This window comes from Typopeltis vanoorti, chromosome 16 (genome assembly GCF_054136105.1).
Source record: "Typopeltis vanoorti isolate ZY-2024b chromosome 16, IOZ_Tvanoo_1.0, whole genome shotgun sequence".
Lineage (NCBI taxonomy): Eukaryota > Metazoa > Arthropoda > Arachnida > Uropygi > Thelyphonidae > Typopeltis > Typopeltis vanoorti.
The window spans coordinates 102,847,780-102,865,282 of NC_143564.1; the positions used below are offsets into that span (position 1 = coordinate 102,847,780).

The following is a 17,503-nucleotide window of genomic DNA, read 5'->3' on the forward strand; positions in this document are numbered from 1 at the left end:
TCCTTAAGGTATGCTAGCAATTTCCGCCTCTCTCTATAGGCATGCGAGTGGTTTCCGCCTTTCTCGGAGGTCCCGAATATTTATCTTTTGTTTTAAAGATTTTGTTTATTGCGGACAAGGACCCCGTTCTGGATGACCCAAACGGCATGCCTTATCAGTATGGCCAAGTATGTAGTGGCACGTGTGGGTTTGGCATTCTGCCTAGTGAGTGGCTCTCTCTCTCTCTCTCTCCGCTGACTGCAAAAGGATTATACTACCTCGAGTGTTTTTCTGCCATCGTGTTTATGTGTTAGGGAAACCGCTTTCCACCCATGCCAGTTTGTATAATGAACTCGGAAGACTAATGAAGACTCACTTTGGGAACGTTAAAGTAAGTTCGCGGATATCAGCGAAGTCTGCAGTAGCAGGTGGAACATAATCGTACGGCATTAGTTTTGAAATATTACACTTAAAATACTGAAAAAGTATGCAAAGTGATATTATACACAGTGTTTTGCTAATAAAATATGATATTTGAAAAACTACATTTAAGAAAAAAGCTAAATCAGTTGAGATTTTAATTCGAGTTATATATTACGTCATTTATCAATTTTTTTGAATATGATAATTAAGTCGAAATATATTTCTTTATATCTTGAATAAAGACTGTAGGAGAAATAAAACAAAAGTTAAGATTAATTCACCGAAATTGGTATCACGTTGCGCTGAAGGAACTACAACTTAGTATTACTTCCAAGCCTCCATCAAGCCGAAATACTAATCACTCATCTAGACATGTTGTTGTTAAGCATTTTACTGCAAAATAATGGAACAACCATACCTTTTTAACATCTAGTTAGGCACTGAAATTTGTCTTTGTTAATTTTTTTTTTCTAAAAATTTTCAGTCTCTAAGACAGTGTCCAAATCACGGCCCTTCTTGCAAATGGGTTAGGACTTTAGAGATGGATTAAAAGTATTTATATAACATTAACTGGTATAATGATAAAAGTAGTCAATATATAATATCGATATATTTGTTTGAGCTTATAAGAATAAAAATTTTCGAGGTTAAAAATATAAGAGATATGCCGTTTACCTAACATATTCATAGAACCTTTCTTGGACTATATTGGCATAAGGTGATTCTTTTTTTTTTTATCGTTAAGCGCAGAAACTTATTTGCATTGGCAAGAAGATAAAATTTAACGAGAGCTGCAAGCAACATAATAGAAGTCTATATTTCATCCAGGGATATCATTTCTTTTATGATTTAAAGTTCGAGATGAAACTTTCGCAAAGGAACAGCTAGTTATGGTTTTCTAGGAATGAAAATTTGTTTTGTTTTCTAGCAATTATCAATTTATGTAATGGCTACAAAATACTTAAGTTCAAACTTTATAAAATGAAGAAGAAAAATATTACAATGATGTGCAATATCGAATAAGTACTGCGGTTTCATTTGGTACAAATTCATGGTGTTGTTAGCGAATGGAGTATCCTAGTTACGGTGTTTATTTCTTTTGTTCCTACACCCGGTCAACAGATGAAATACGAAAATATCTCATTCATATTAACCCGTTTCTGTCTGTTTCCCTGAGAAGGAAATCACTGAAACGTTAAAAGCAACCAAAGTACTGTTTGCGACGGAGTCTCTTAATATTATTAATTCACCAAATGTAGATCAAGCCTTTTGTTAACTAATTAATTATTGTTGAAAATTTACCAAACTAAAACAAATGATTAAATTATACACTGGATAGCCAGTTCATTAGGTACAACCTACCTAAGAGCGCGTTGTTTACCACTTTTTTAATTTAGAAGAGACAACTATATAAAGCGTGGACTCCACGAAGCACCAAAAGTATTCTTCAGATACGTTTTTATGCAGACGCGATCGCAACCATTAGTTCATGTGAGACAGGGATGAGGTCACGAGACTCAGGTGACCAACGAAGTATGCCTGTAATCTACCTCATGCTTCTGGAACCATTCTATGTGCCTTATAAGCATGGCACATTATTCTACTTGGAAGTATCCACTACCGCATGAACACGAAGGAATGCACTTGAATGGCAATCACATTCAAGTAGGTTATGATATTCTGAGGTCGGTCTGCGAGTATCAGAGAGCTTAACATGCATCAGGAAAACACTCCTTACACACCAGTTTGCTTACTTGGAAATAACTGCATTGCTCCGTCATTTTGATCGATTGACGCCGTATGTTAGACCGGAAGATTCCTATAACCCTTCGTCGACTTCCCACATTAAGATTAACGTTAACTGGTTATTTCTAGTTTTTGACTATTCTCTGTATATTTTGTGAACACCGTTGTAAATGTACTTATCCAAGAGGCGACAGTCTCCGTGACGCTTGCATCGGCACAGGTCTGGTCTAGCGCCGACTGTCACTCTCTCTTGTTAATATTCACTTAGGTCGTTTCAGTGTCTCATTACCACGTTGAAGTGCGCGCGCACACGCACATATATTCTCTCGTGTGGTTTATATTTTGAAATGGATACGGAACACTAAGTGAACAAGCGGTAGATTCCACAGATGTTGGGGGGGGATAAGGGGGAAGGAATAACAATTTTCACGTATAGATTTTACCACACTTCTTTGAGACGAATACATTGTTATCTATTAAATTGCTTATCTCAATTAATTTAAGCAATGTGTTAATTAAAAACAGATCGTTTGGAAATAAAAAAATAAACAAAATAATGAAACTAGTTGATTTCAACGAGCTGCATTTCAAAACCTTCACACAACTGATAGCTCACCCAACAAACCAAATATATCAAACAGAAGTGTGCATATAACATTTTGCATCGTACATATTTCAGTGGATTAAGAACGGATAACCCCATTCAGTATCCTTTCACAGTTCAAAAATGTATTACTAAGAAAATTACTTTAATCAGGAATGCATATATTTTGCGCCATTAAAATCCAGTTCGATTGTGAACTTAAGGATCAAGAATCTTTTCTTGATGTACTATTTGAATGCATCTGAAATTACTGGATCGGAGTTACGAATTTTGGTTGTGCAATTAAGACTGTTCAAGTAAATTTAAAATCGAAACAAGATAAAACTAGCATCCTGTTGAAAGCCCTATAGGTGTTTAGTTTCTTACGTAAAATTCTGTTACGATTCCTGTTTTACATAATCTTTGGAAATGGAGGGATTATATACAACGTAGGAGATTGGAAATGTGTTTAATCTGTTAGCCATTCGACACGACTACGATAATACATCAAAGCACGTTTATAATGTAAAACATGAAATTTCTTGAATTAGTCATTCAAGATTTACGTGATTTCTTTGACCCTGCACAAATGAATTTCCTCTAATTAGCGCCGAAGTCAGTTTTTAATCCAGCTTATCCTCTGTATATTTCGAATACAAATTCGAAAACTGAAGATTCTAGTTAGATGAATAATGGCCGCTAAAAATCTAGAAAACTGAAAATCCTAGGAATGTTTTGGTTTTTCCTTTGCAGTTACAAATATCGCTTCAGCAAATCATATACGGGTTTTAAAGACAAATTTTAATAATTCGCTAATAATTTGGATTTTCCAAAATAAAATGACAGGATACAAACCTACAGATATCTCAGAGAAATGGAAAAAATTCTGACTGGAAAATTGCTTTATTTGCTACATATTTTAGCCGAGAATAATAAATGCCCTTCCCCTTCTTAGCATTTCTTTAAATGGGCATTCTGGTGCCTTATTCTTATGAATTATTAGGGATGTCCGTCCACAACTGCTGTGGAGTTGATCCCTAATAACCGTTATACCGTACAGTATACGCATCACAAGTGATTGAGAAGAATAAATATTATTGTGCGCATCTCATTGTAGATGTTTTCGGGTTCCTCTGAACTGCAATTTAAAATTTTTGGATACAAAATTGCACCGCATAAAAGGGAAGTAGCGTCCTTTTTGAACGAACATTTAATGACGTGATGATTTACGTATTCTGTTCTGGATGTTGAATTCGTCATAGTAGTTAATATAAGCGATTTATTGTTATAGTTCCTGATAAAGGTTAAAGCATAATTTCAGTTAAATATTACTCTTAGTCACTTAAATTAACGCGAACTCATTTCATGATTTTTAAAACTCCTGCCAGACCGGATTGTATGATTAAGTTTTGAGAACTATTTTCCGCGTAATTTTGTCAAATACCAGCTGTAAAATTTGAGATGCATTAACAGACTACTGTATCAGTATGTGCATTGGGTGTGTGCGTGGGGGAGGAACATTGATTATACAGGAATGATAACCTTAACTGAGCATGCTCTGAAAATGGCATTTCGCTGTATGCATTTCTTACATACGTTGGGGTAAAATAACCTGCGTATTTCGTACGCAGGTTATTTTACCCCAACAAATGAATTAGTTTTCTTTACAAAGCAGATCTCGGATCCGCATTTCCCGAGAATAACTAAGACAGCGTTTGGAGGGGGGGGGGAAAAAGAAGACTGACTTACCATGAATTTTCTATTTCTTCAAAACCAGCTGATTGCAACCTTGACTTGATTCTGTTTGATCTTCCTAAGTGGGAATGTCAGACTGCATCACTGCCTAACACATTGTCGTGAGGAATTAGCTATGAATTAATAAAAACAAAGAAGTTATGTAATCTTATTTGTCATTTTTTCCGTATCTAAATTAACATGATAGTTGTTGTACTTTGATTATTTTTTTATCTCCAAGTTGTAGCAAAATAAATTTACAGTTATTGCTTAGTAATTCCAATTTATCACTGACCTTTTTCATAGCTTAACTACTTTGTAATGAAATTTTTATTAGATGGCGTAACGTGCGAAACAGTGAGATGTCGTCGTGGGAAACGCTGCTTGATTGATCCATCTACTGGATCACCCCGTTGTGTAACATGTCCTTCTCAGTGCCAGTGGCCCCAGACAGACAGCGTGTGTGCCAGCAACAACTTCACATACTCAAGTTGGTGCCATATGTTGAAAGACTCGTGTAAATTAGGAGTGCTATTAGAAGCTAAAGACGACGGTCCTTGCAAAGGTAATGACATTATTTCATTTTATTCGAAGGTCTTTTTGATGTTAAAACAAATGAACGCGAGACCGCAAAGAGCATAATTGTGTATTTTTTGTTTCTTCTGGCCTTAAAAGGCACACGAAATTGTTCTGCAGGGACGCATTAAACTGTAAATATTCAACTTCACTACTGGTCCCACTCCATTATCAACAAACAGAGGGCTTTAATCTTTTTTTAACAACCAATAAATCAAATCCCTTAACACCTGTGATGCAATTTTCGACTGGAAACGGCCAGCCTAGTTCTAACCATGATCTCAATTACGATAACTTGTAAACAACCACAAAAATACGCATGCGTGAGTGACACAAACAGCAGATCTTTTCTTTTTTAAAAAAAAAAAAAAATGAATGCCAATATGTTGGTTGGATGTTTTTCTATTGCTAATCTCATTTTTCAGTGTAGTTAAGTCAATTTACAGTGTCCACGCAATATAGATTTCTGAAAGAGCCTCACAGAAGTAGCACTCAAAGACTGCAATACGGATCTTTGAGGTTCACTTCTCTTGAAGAATTTTCTAGAAGCTTCAGGAATTCATGCATATGAGATCAGTGCTTTTCAAACTGCGGGTTGCGAAATCAGTTTATCAGGTTCAGACCAACATGCTTTTTTATTCAATGAAATACAATAGAAAATATTACAGTGTAAAAGAACGGATTTTCTTATAAGCTATTTGTATCAAATATTTCAGCTTAATATATCTAGGCCCAAGATATTAAAATGTTTTTGGAAGGTGACAAAGTTTTTTGAGCTTGTTCCACCTTTACTACGAGCTATCCTGGTATTGTACTACCTCAGTAAGCACCGCTTATCGGTCTTTTGGCTGAAAATCAAGGTGCTGTGTGTGTGTGTGTGTGTGTATTCTTTACTTGAAGAAAAAAATGTATACTTTTTATGAAGTTATGGAAACAAATGCAATTAAACAGAACTTAGAAACAACCAATGGGATAAATACATTTATTAAAATTTTCTTCTTACCAATCACTGCAAGGCAGCATCTTGAGAAACAGTTAATACATTTGTGCTACAGCTACGTCAGCGTTTCCTGTTCATGAAGCCGCTGTTTTTGAATTACGCCAAAGCAACCTAAGGCTATACCAAATTGTATGATATCGTATTCGTTCATCTGGTGATGCATGTTTTGTACTGAATTTGTAGATATCGATATTGGATTAAAATGAGTCGCAGTTTTTTTTATGGTGTGAGCAGTTATGTGAGCTTGCATGTTAACTTAGCCTCATTTCTGCAGTTTAAATGTGACTGGAGAAATGTAGTGTTCTAGAACTGCCTCTAAATAATGACTGTACGTACGCCGTTTTAAATTAGTTCCCTTTCTTCAAATGGAGGGGGCAAGTCATCCCTCAAGTTAACACTAAGCTTCTTAGACTGCCTTCGTGATTGATCTTATTTGCGTGAGATTTTGACAAATGGCAGAGGAATGTTGATATAACGTGCAGTTGGCGATGTTTCAGTAGCTTCTGAGAAAGTGTTTAACAGTAAATGATATCTAAGCCAGCATTTGTTATCTTTATATTATTCTTTTGCACTGGTTGTAGTAATTAACTGTTGAAGAGGCACCTATCATCGCTCAGAGGGAAGGAGCAGAGAACAGTCAAGTATCACTACGTATAAGAATATAGATGATTTTCACATTTGCACGAGATATTCAACTCCTCTCTAGAATGAATATTAATGAATGTAGAAGGAATGAAATCATTATGCTATCTTCCACCAGGCAACTAGCACGGGTAGCTACGTTAACTCTTACTTTTTTAAAAAAAAAAGGATGCTAAATAGCGCTGAAAAATAAGCATTTGATCATTACTCAGACAGCATCACTGTATCTGCTTCAGCATTCAAGATGCTTGTGGTGATGGGAACAACTATTTGATTGGAATTATGGACGAAGCAACTAAGGATATGAGGTCAGTGTTTAATCCTATCGTGAGGATTAAAAAATTGGGGCTCCTGGAGGAAACTTTCTCCACCTCCACACGAGACCAGCTAACTCACTTTCAGCCGAAAAGAATTGACATGTTCAGAACCCAGTTCAGTTGGTTTTATTCGGGATTACGGTCGAAAAAACTCAGTCTATGAGGCTAGTATTTCGTCCGTTAAGTGCGTGTGTTCTTTTGGCAGGTTTTCCTGTTTAGGGGATGACAAACTGTACTCCTGTATAAAACTGGCTAAATTCTTCAAATGAAAATTATATTAAAGGAAACTTCAGGCAAGAATATTTTTATCATAAACTGAAATTTAAAAACTAATCTCTTCCTGCCGAATGGGAAAAAAGAAAAAAATTTGCAAATCTCCGCTGTAATTGTGTTTATACCGAACAGCAAGTATAATCAATTTCTACGATATGGAGACGTGTTTTTTTTTATGCCTTTTCCGAACAAGATTTAACTGGAAGGTGGTGTGTTAATTTTTCTCCTTGTAACTCGAGGTTTATTCAAAACAGACAATCAGTTTGGAGGGGAAAAAACAGCAATAGCAACAATATTGCATCTGGTAGTTTAACTAAAAGTTATGGTGGTGTTGTACCTCTGGTACATGTGATAAAATCTGCAAATAAATGAATACAACTACTTGTTGTAGAAAACGTTGCTGATCATTTTGGGATTTGCATATTAATTTTTATCTTGCATTCATCCGGTTGCATAATTTTCTTCATTCACTTCTTGGATTGCTGTAGAAAGCGAAAAGCAAGTTATCCACGTAACTCTAAATCATTATAAAAACTTTAACAATCATTCTAAACTTGCTGTAAATACAATTCTTTTACTTCATAATTATTGAATATGCTCTGCCATCTTTGTAACGAAATACTTCAAATAAACAAGCCGTGAATTTAATGGTTTTATGCACACGAATATCATTTGCCAATTCAAACTTTTCATTTACAATCGACTTAATATAAAACAAAGGACTAAAATAATTGTTGGATTCCAATCAAGTTTTTTTTTTTTTTTTTTTTTTTTTTTTTTTTTTAACTATCTATGCATTTCCCTTCCCTTGATTTTCGTGTCCTATATTCAGCTCCGGTGCCACTAATAACATATTAAATCCTCTATGGGTTGCAATCGTAAAATAATTAATTATAGATTTTTAAGAGGTATCACCAGCTATCTCCACAATTATGAAATATCGTAGAACATAATCTGTCGAGAAACAATATTCTTCAGCTAGAAAACCGCTGCGTTGCAGGTTTAAAACTGAGTAATAAAAACCGGCAATGAATTATGGATGTACATGATGCCCTGCGGCTACAATGCGATCGGTGCTACACACATCTGGAACTGCGATTATGTATACTTGCTGCACGGAGACACTAATTTCTTCGAGGTTATTCAAACCTGTGATAGTGCTGGCATAAACTTCAATACGAAGTTAGTCCACTAGGGGAAATAGTATACTCGTATATGTCAATTATGTAGAAGCGAACAATTTCGACGGTCATACTCCATCATTCAGTGACGTTACATGATACAGCATTTATCTCGGCGGGTCTGATACAACAGTACTAAACCCGTCTACACCTCAAGAGAATGTAACAGAAATCTTAAGTCATCAAAACACTTGAGCTGTAGGAACTTTTTTTTCCTATAAACTATATCAGAATGACATGAATTCGAAATTCTTGGCTTAATTATCAGAATTGGCGCAATAATACCAGTAATCATTCATAAAGTAGCATTAGAAATCTTTGCACTCTGAATTGTTTTGTAATTAATAGCGCGAAATTTTTCGTTCAGTGAACTGGCTCACAGACAGAAAAATGTTTATTTCTATACTAAATATTTTCTTATATTGTATTAAGCATTTTTATGCTACAACAACTGGTGACTACACCATTTCAAAAACGCGCTTTCATCCACAAGTTCACCGTAAGTTATTAGTGATTTCAACTTGCAAAGAATTGGTATAACTCGACAATGATAGACGGCCTGTTTCAGGTTATTTTCAAGTTCACGGGATTACAATATTTATAGGACAATATCAAGAAAGAGTGAAAAAGTTTCTCTCACTCACATAAGGACATCTAGAGGAATCTTAGAGACAAGTGCAATAGTGAAATACGCTAATCTTACCCCTTTTTAAAGTGTATTTATATGTATAATCAGCTGAAGAATACAATGGTATATTTGACGTGTGTTATAAGATATGAAAAAGGAAATGGTGTGCTTCAATTTAGAACACGAAATGTAATGTATACGTATATGGCCTATTATAATAATATAAAAAGCAGCAGTAGTGAAAATCTTGTGTTTTTCTCTCGTTTCAAATGAAAATATGTTATCAAAAATAAATAAAATTCTTTGGCCTATTCTTTTTATATTTCAACTTCTTTTCAATAATATATTTTTATAACATTAATGTGCCAGTTACTTCAATCTCAGTTATCCTTTTTTTTTCCGACTTTTACACCTGATTAACGAATAAAAGCGAAGGCCTAACCCTATAATCTTCAGCGTAACATTTTTTCTTTAATACTAGGATAAAATATGGAATATAACGTTTATATGTACAACCCAGAGGGGGAAAAAACTGCTATATAATCCAAATTGCTGGGTCATTGGATTACTTGTCTATGTATTAACTATTTCGACTGCACATTCTAATTGCTTTCATTTTTAGTTTAACGCATCTAAAAAAAAAAGTTTGTATCAGGTTTATTAAAAAAATTCCATAGCGTAGTTTTTGGAGGTAAAAGGGCTTTGGATCTCCCTCCTTTCCCAATTACCAATCAGGAGGACTGGTTGTTAATTTTCGTAATTATACTGAGATTACACTATTTCGACATATTAATTTTTCAATTTTAAATAAACTGCTTTCTTGGAACGTTATAATATTGCATGTATCGTACGACTGAAGAAAAATTTTAGAAAGGTTTTTTTTTTCTTTTGTAAAGATTGCTAAATTTCAGTTCATATTTTTTTTATCTTGTATGTAAATTGCTATTGGATCTTAATTTATTTATTTTCTTTTAACAGAGGCGCCATCTCAACAACCCAACATCATCTATTCTATTCCCAAAGAAAAATAAACTAGGAAAAAATTCTGCCTCCACTTCACATGTTGCCAGCTATTTCTGCCACAAGTATTGAGGCAAGTCGTGGTGTATAATCAGTGACGTCACATTCCAGCAACGACAGATCTGTTCTTTTTCTCTGGATGTTGTGGACATATCTGAAACGGTGTTCCAAGTCTTCGTCGACAGATTGTTAGATATCGTCCGTTGTTTCAAACTGACTGATATATTAAAAAAAGGCATGGATCTCCAATACTGCCTTGGGGTTTAAAACATGACTTTTTGTTCCGACACTTAAAACAAGAGACATGATTATCTCGTACGTTGTATCTCATATTTATCAAATGTTAAACGGGTAAGAGACATAATTAGCATCGCTTATTTAGTTGATGTCAGTTCTCGTCACAAGTTGTATTATTTTGCTCACAGAGAGTCGCTCTTTTCTAGAAGAGCAAAAACTCGTTCGTTCATCTGCATTTCAAGGTTCTCATGAATACGATGTGTACAGTGGAAAATTACTTCCTTCAATGTTCGTAGTCATCATCACCATTTTCATCAGTAATGCGATTATTTACAGGATTGTACTCCACCTTTATTTAACAAATATGTAGAATAGTAGTTATTCTGATAAGGAACGAATATGGAAAAACAACTAAGAATTAAAACATCTCAGTGTCATCCATATAAGTATAGTACAGACTCAGTCACAATACCGTATGCGAAATGAGATTGAAATTAATCTATTATCTTAACTAAGATGTTACGTTTTACATAATCTTATTTATTTTACGAAGGGCAATGATGTCATTCTTGTGTTGCATGCATACCCCCCTTCATCTAATTATATTGACTAATAACCAGCATACAAAAAAGAAATTACTGACGAATTCACCTTCAAGGACGCTAGTCTGTTTTTATAGACACTCAAGTCAACCCTTAACAGTCGTTAATGTCACCCTTGTAGTGACAATATTTATTATCATATTACAGTAGTTTGTGCTTACATGAATGTTACAAGAACCAGTCATTGTGAATTGATAACTTCTTTTTTCTAGAAACTAAAGTATGCATTAACCAATCATTGTATTCGTTGTGATTCTTCCCTTATTCGCAGTAAACTATTCTTGGCGATGTTATAGTGAGCATTTACTGTCTCATGTTACTAGCGGGTTAAGAAGAAATAAAAATTTTCTTACCATAAAAAGTCTTGTCTTAATTAAACAAAGGTAAAGATGGTAATAAGATCAGAAGTATTTGAAGCCATTCAAGGTCATGAAAAAATTCTATTACTTCATGTCTACAAACAAAAGGACATTTTCAACGAATCGAGTTTTAAAGAGGTCTCTACTCCATGCTGATTGTGTGAAATGCCATGTAAACTGTTCATGTCAATACAATATACATCCATGAAAATGATTAATCGAAGTAAATTACCGATCTCATATGGAGGTAGCAATGTTTACCTCTCGTGATCCCAAATGACAACATCCAAGCAACTTATAGCAATGTACTGGGCTGTTTTGTCGGAAACTAAACAATCATACAACTGTGTGAAACCGGCTGTTCAGTCTCAGTTGAAAATGCTTGCAGTGCTGAAGGCAACTTTTTTTACTTTCTAAGGTTATATATTCAAAGAGATTATGAAAAATTCCATTGCGCGATATAATTTAAATATAGTTGCTCTATTTATATCTGTAAGGGGAAACCACACTAATATATTTTTTTGCAAAGTATAAGATGAGATTCTCGTGCATTCATTGAATATTATTGTATAAGGAACGTGCCAACTTGAATGGCTTAGCACACCAGCTTTCTAATAAGAGAATGCGTGACTCCCGAAGTAAGCATGAATAAATATGATCGTCTTTAGGTAGAAGAATTTCACAGCCAGTTGTAAGACCACCTTCCCACTTACTCGAGGCTTAAAGTAGAGCAGGGTTTTCGGATTATGTAAAATATATATTTTAAAAAACGTCTATACATGGTGTTAATGTATACGACTCCGATCTACAAATACCACAAGAAATCAGATACGAGCGTTGAGAGTAATTTGTCTTTTCTTCCACAGCTTCTAGCGCAGATACACACAAAGCAAGGCAACGAGATCAAATCGGGATCAGCCTCACCGTTACGAAGAATGTCGGTGACACTGTTACGCTTTTTCGACACAGGAGACTATCATTAGCGAAGTAAATTTAATTATTTGAAAGAACACGTGCAGACCAGCCGTACTTTCTTCGGTGGGGCCCACTCCAGAAGTATTTTTAACTCAAATAATAATGATGACTAAGCTATGCTTTAAGGAACATTTTATGCAGAGATTTCAAAACAGAACAGTTAAAGCACATTAAAAATACTTCAGGGAATTTTACCTTCACTAATTTTTTTATTAGTCAGTTTTATGGGACACAAAATTAGTTAAAACTTTAGGAAATGAAATACCAACTCTTCTTTCATAGCACAATCGCAACATTTCCTCACTGGATGCGCTGGTAGGTATTGATGTATTATAGGTTTAAACCTTTCGTAGGTGGTGGTCGAATAAAAAAAAAAACTAAGGCTATGATCCTAATATACTGTTTTTGTCTGTTAACTGCATGTGTTTTCTCAAACAGTTTGCTTGCTTGTAGGATGGCAATCCAAGTTCCACGTGGAAGAAACCTTTCAACGCCCCATGAGACTTAATTCTATCCACATCGACGGGAGTCTTCATAAGGGCTTTTCAACTGAAGGCCTTTTAAATAAACTATCTTCCTCTGAAGAAATTTCAGTTAAATATTATTAAATGTCTGTTTATTTCAAGTCCATACACGACATGTGGACATGCAACTATCAGGGAAGAAATGTCCTTCATCACCAACGAAACTCTACCATCCTGCTTATTATACCTGAAGTGGCTGATACTATGTCTGGTCTGCAGAATAAGGGGTTCATTTTCCGTCCTCCTCTCTCAATCCTTGCAGTGTCTGTGACATTCTTTAGCGGCATACCACAACATACTGTATGGAACCTCTAGACCCTCGCCAATTGGAGGATACAGCTGTAGAAGTGGAGATTGCTCTATAGGCCAGCTGGTGTATAGCACAAGGGAAAGAATCTGAAAGTAACGGATTAGATGGTTTCCCAACTATCTTGCAAAAATTCCTACTAACGCTTACTCTGCCAAGTCGTACCTGCAGGTATTCAGCAGCTCGGTTTCTTCTGCATAAGCGATTTGTCTTCAAATCTTTTTACCTCCTCATCTCCCTGATCTTTAAACTCTTCTACCAAACCAATAATGAAAGTCAAAGTAACCAAACAACTTTACTACTTATCACCAAATAACCTGTATAAAAATAGCAATATAAACTATATGTGTCGCCACTTAGTCATCCAAACTGGACTTATTTTTCCTAAAACAATTTCAGCTGGCGACCTCATCGACTACTTTCCTTCTGAGCTTCCCAAACTACCTCCAAGACAGTTCCTTCCACAATAAGGGTGGTTCACGTGCATTCATCAGAAGTGACATCTTAGGTAAAAGAATGCAAAACTTTGAATTCCACTCCCCCCCCCCCACACACCTGTTTGATTTAATCTGGCCCAAAATCTCCTTACCAAACTTTTACATTAATTTGTTGTCGCTTTCGCTCTCCAAATTCTGATATCATCACTCTGATACTTTGAACTCTCCGTCTCTGAATTTAAATGTTCTTCTTTCTCGAGGACTTCAATGTCCACAACTCAACGTTGCTTCTCTAATTTCGCTTATCAATCAAGCAAATACACAGCAAGGATTCCAAGCTATTTGCCATTAGCAACAACTAACACAGTGTCTATATATCAGAATATCAGACAACCCTCACTATTCCTTAGGATGTTCACCTTAGACCTCTTCGGAACAAGCTCATCCCAAATATACTGTAAATGTCAGTCATTCTCTTGATTACTCAGATCACAGGTTTGTACAAAGTTTTCTTCATTATGGTACAGTCATCACCCAGACATTCTCAGTTTCGTGTCATTTGTTATCATAAGCGCCTCCGTAGCGCAGTTGGAAGAACGACAGTATTCGATTGGAAATTCGATCGATATTCGAGCGCCATTCGATTGGAAAAGGCCTAAATTCGATTCTCTTCTTGACGGGAGGAATCTTTATATGGACTTTTTCAATCGAAGGCGAGTTAGCCGATCTCATGCGGTGGTAGCAGGGGTTTTTCTCCCGGAAACTCAGATTTTTCATCCCGCATACAGACAGATCTGCCCTTCAGAACACACGTAATTTACAGACAAAAAAATACTAGCTGTAGTGGTGGGCAGTAGATGGCGCTGATGTAGATGATTGGTAGTAGAGGATTGGTGGAGACGGAGAGTTTTACAATGGGTGTCCTGCCGTGATGAGTCTTCGGACTCCTTGGAGGTGTCACGAATAATAATGCCAAATGGCACGACATCCTCGACATATTTCCTGATCGACTACTATTCACATTCTCCAGATTCAAACACCTCAAAGAAAATAATAGAAATCCTACTGAAATGAAGCCGAAAATACTTTAACAAGCTCCAAGATAAAGAAGTAATGAAAGTTCAAGTAGTTCAAGACCAAACCTCCAGCACAGCCTAAGCTGCTACTAACAATAATTGCATAAAACCATAACAAAATCTCGATCTTATTTTGAAAGGAGCACATGCTGCAGACGTGACTTGTCCAAATAGCAACCGAAATCTTCACTCTTGTCCATCTCAAAGACCATTGGGAACAATTTTTTCATCCACGTTTCCATCATTCTCACATTCTGTAACCTCATTCAAACACAAAAGTAATTTGCTCGCATCACTTCTCTCCCCAATTCTTGCACAGATTACCAAGACAAAGCACCTCCTCGTTTTATCATGAACTACTTATTCCATCTCACCTGTAGTCTCTGGACAAAGAAATATGGCGTTATATGATCTGATTAATCAATGACCCATCTCTCACAAATTCATTCCAATCACTTTATCTTCCTTCTTTAAGTACTCTCATGAACAATGTTCTGCAAAAATAGCGACTATCATTCCTCTTCATTCCAAGATTTTAATATCGAGAGTAGCCGCCAATGAACAACCATTTACCATTCATCTCCAAACTTACCGAGTCGACTCAGTCCTGTTTCGTTTCATCTGTCTCTTGCGTAAAAAGTCTTTCCCAAAGGCTATAAACTTTCAGTTATTCACGAAACATCATGATACGGTGCTCGACAAATACGCTCGCCCATGGCGAGTAAATTTTGCCAGCTGGTGAGTATCAGCAGACTCGATAAAAAATACAAAACTTTTTTATTCAATAAAAAAAATAACTTTTTAAACAATTTTTATATTAAATTAGCACCAGTTTACTTAACTCCTATCGAATTATTGGAATATCATTGAAAACGAGGGAATATCCTTTGGCGAGTATAATTTTACATAATTTATCGTGCATACAACCCACTAGCTTCGCTCTGAAATACAGTAAGTATTCTACAGTAATTACACCCAACACAATCATACGATTAGGTGAAGTCCTCCTCAGCCAAGAAATCAGCAAACTTTACTAGCGGTTTCATGGAGTCGATGTTTGTTTATTTAATGCCATTTTCTAAAACCTATTTTCTGTACTTTAAAAAAAAAAGTATGCACGTGTCGTGAAACGTCAGCTTTGATCACAATAAGTCTCAGCACGTATGACTAACTTGAAAGAATACCTCTCCTCTCTCTTGAAGAGGTGCTTCACCAACTGGCTGATAGTGCACGGAAATACAGATTTTTAATAGCGTTTCATAAATACAACCATTGATGAAATACTTATAAGAACCTCCACATTAGTATTGGGGGAGGAAGGAACTATTAAAGAAAACAGGACCACCGTCAAACAAGAATGTTTGTCCACAACTAAGTGAATCCATTTCTTCTCGAAACAAGGAGTATAAATTATGCCAAACCTCCATTTCTAAAAATATATACAATTAATAAAGATTATAAAAATTCCTTAGCCAACATATCCACGGTACTGATATACTTTAGCTTTGCAATATTTCGTGGTTGGGAGTCACATAAAATAGCATCTCCTGTCCTCGCCCAATCCAAAATAAATGATTAAGACAACCTGAGCATAAGTAGAAAATGCTCAGATTCAGAAATCTAGGCACGCAAATCTAGAAGAAAATCCAATTTTCGTATGGAATGCAAGCAGTCTTTCCTACCCACGAATCCTATGAACTTCATAAAACGGTTTTTCTGCTAATGTCTAAAGGGGTAAGCGTGTTGAATTACAGTTTTAGCAACAAAGACTGAGGCCAATACATTATGCCTGCTAAGTTTTTGTGTTCTCTTGTCGCCATGCTTGTTTACTGGATGAAAAAACTCAAGCTGTCAGAAGAGAAACCTCGCTACCAGCTAACTCAACTTCAACTAAAATGATTCCTCTAATATTAACTGGTTTCAAAACCAATGTAATATTATATTTGTATTTAAATTCGTTACTCTTGTGCCCTAGTATGTATTAGAAGATCTAACCTATTTTAAACAGCGCTGCAAGTTTAGATTTGTCGAGAATAGCAATTCAAATCGTTAACATTTAAACAAAGTAACTTGTAAACAACATCATATATCAGTGCGCTGACAAGCGGGAAGAGTCATGAGTTATTTCTGTATTTGAGTGATTAATAACCTACTATTTTAAAGAGCAAACTTGTTATCTTTTACAATATCTAGAGTATCCCATAATGCTTCTACTTTAACTATGTTAAATGGTTAATCTACGAGACATAACTGCAAGATTTTGCACGCTGTATGATCTCGTATCGCATTTTTATTCAGTTTAGCACAAGTCCGAATAGGTAGAAAAACAAAATGCGATGAAGATTTTTTTTCTTCACATAAGAGAAAGCTTGGTGGTACTATGTAGCATCACCTCGATGCAAATTAACACAATGAGGAAAGTAAATTCTATGCGATAACTGCGTGTTCCCATCACAGGTGAAAAAGCCAACTTGAATTTCATCGATCTGACAAACAAAATTTCATTGACAACGCAGAAACAGACTGTCTAATTTGTCATTGCTGAACATGTCGGTATACTTTAGGTGCATACATAGGTAGTGGGAAAATAATAATAAATAAAGTAAGAGAATGAATGAAAAAAATCTAAGTGAAATTATAAAATCCTTTCTATACACAGTCAAGTGAAATTTATGGCAGGCTCATAGATGGCGGTTCATCTGCTTTTTTTCCCTCTCCGTTATAATGTGTTCATCTGTCTCAGGCTGTAAATCTAGTTTACCCCATCACAAACATAAAACTTGCCACACATTTTGCTTTAGTTGCTACATATCCTGGTATAAAATAATTCCGCAAACACCACCACCAAATATTAAGGTGGATTTCAAAATACTTTGGTACTGAG

The 17,503-nt window shown here is 35.6% G+C and overlaps 1 protein-coding gene across 1 annotated transcript in view; it reads left to right on the forward strand.

The window, feature by feature from the left end:
* Positions 1-11,282, forward strand: part of Fs (Follistatin) — a 64,784-nt gene extending 53,502 nt beyond the window's left edge. Inside the window, exons 5-6 of the mRNA XM_090406440.1 lie at positions 4,803-5,030; positions 10,061-11,282. Of these exons, the coding sequence (XP_090262566.1) occupies positions 4,803-5,030; positions 10,061-10,113 (281 nt within the window). The 3' untranslated portion in view covers positions 10,114-11,282. The remainder of the gene's footprint in view (positions 1-4,802; positions 5,031-10,060) is intronic.
* The last annotated feature ends 6,221 nt before the right edge of the window (positions 11,283-17,503 follow it).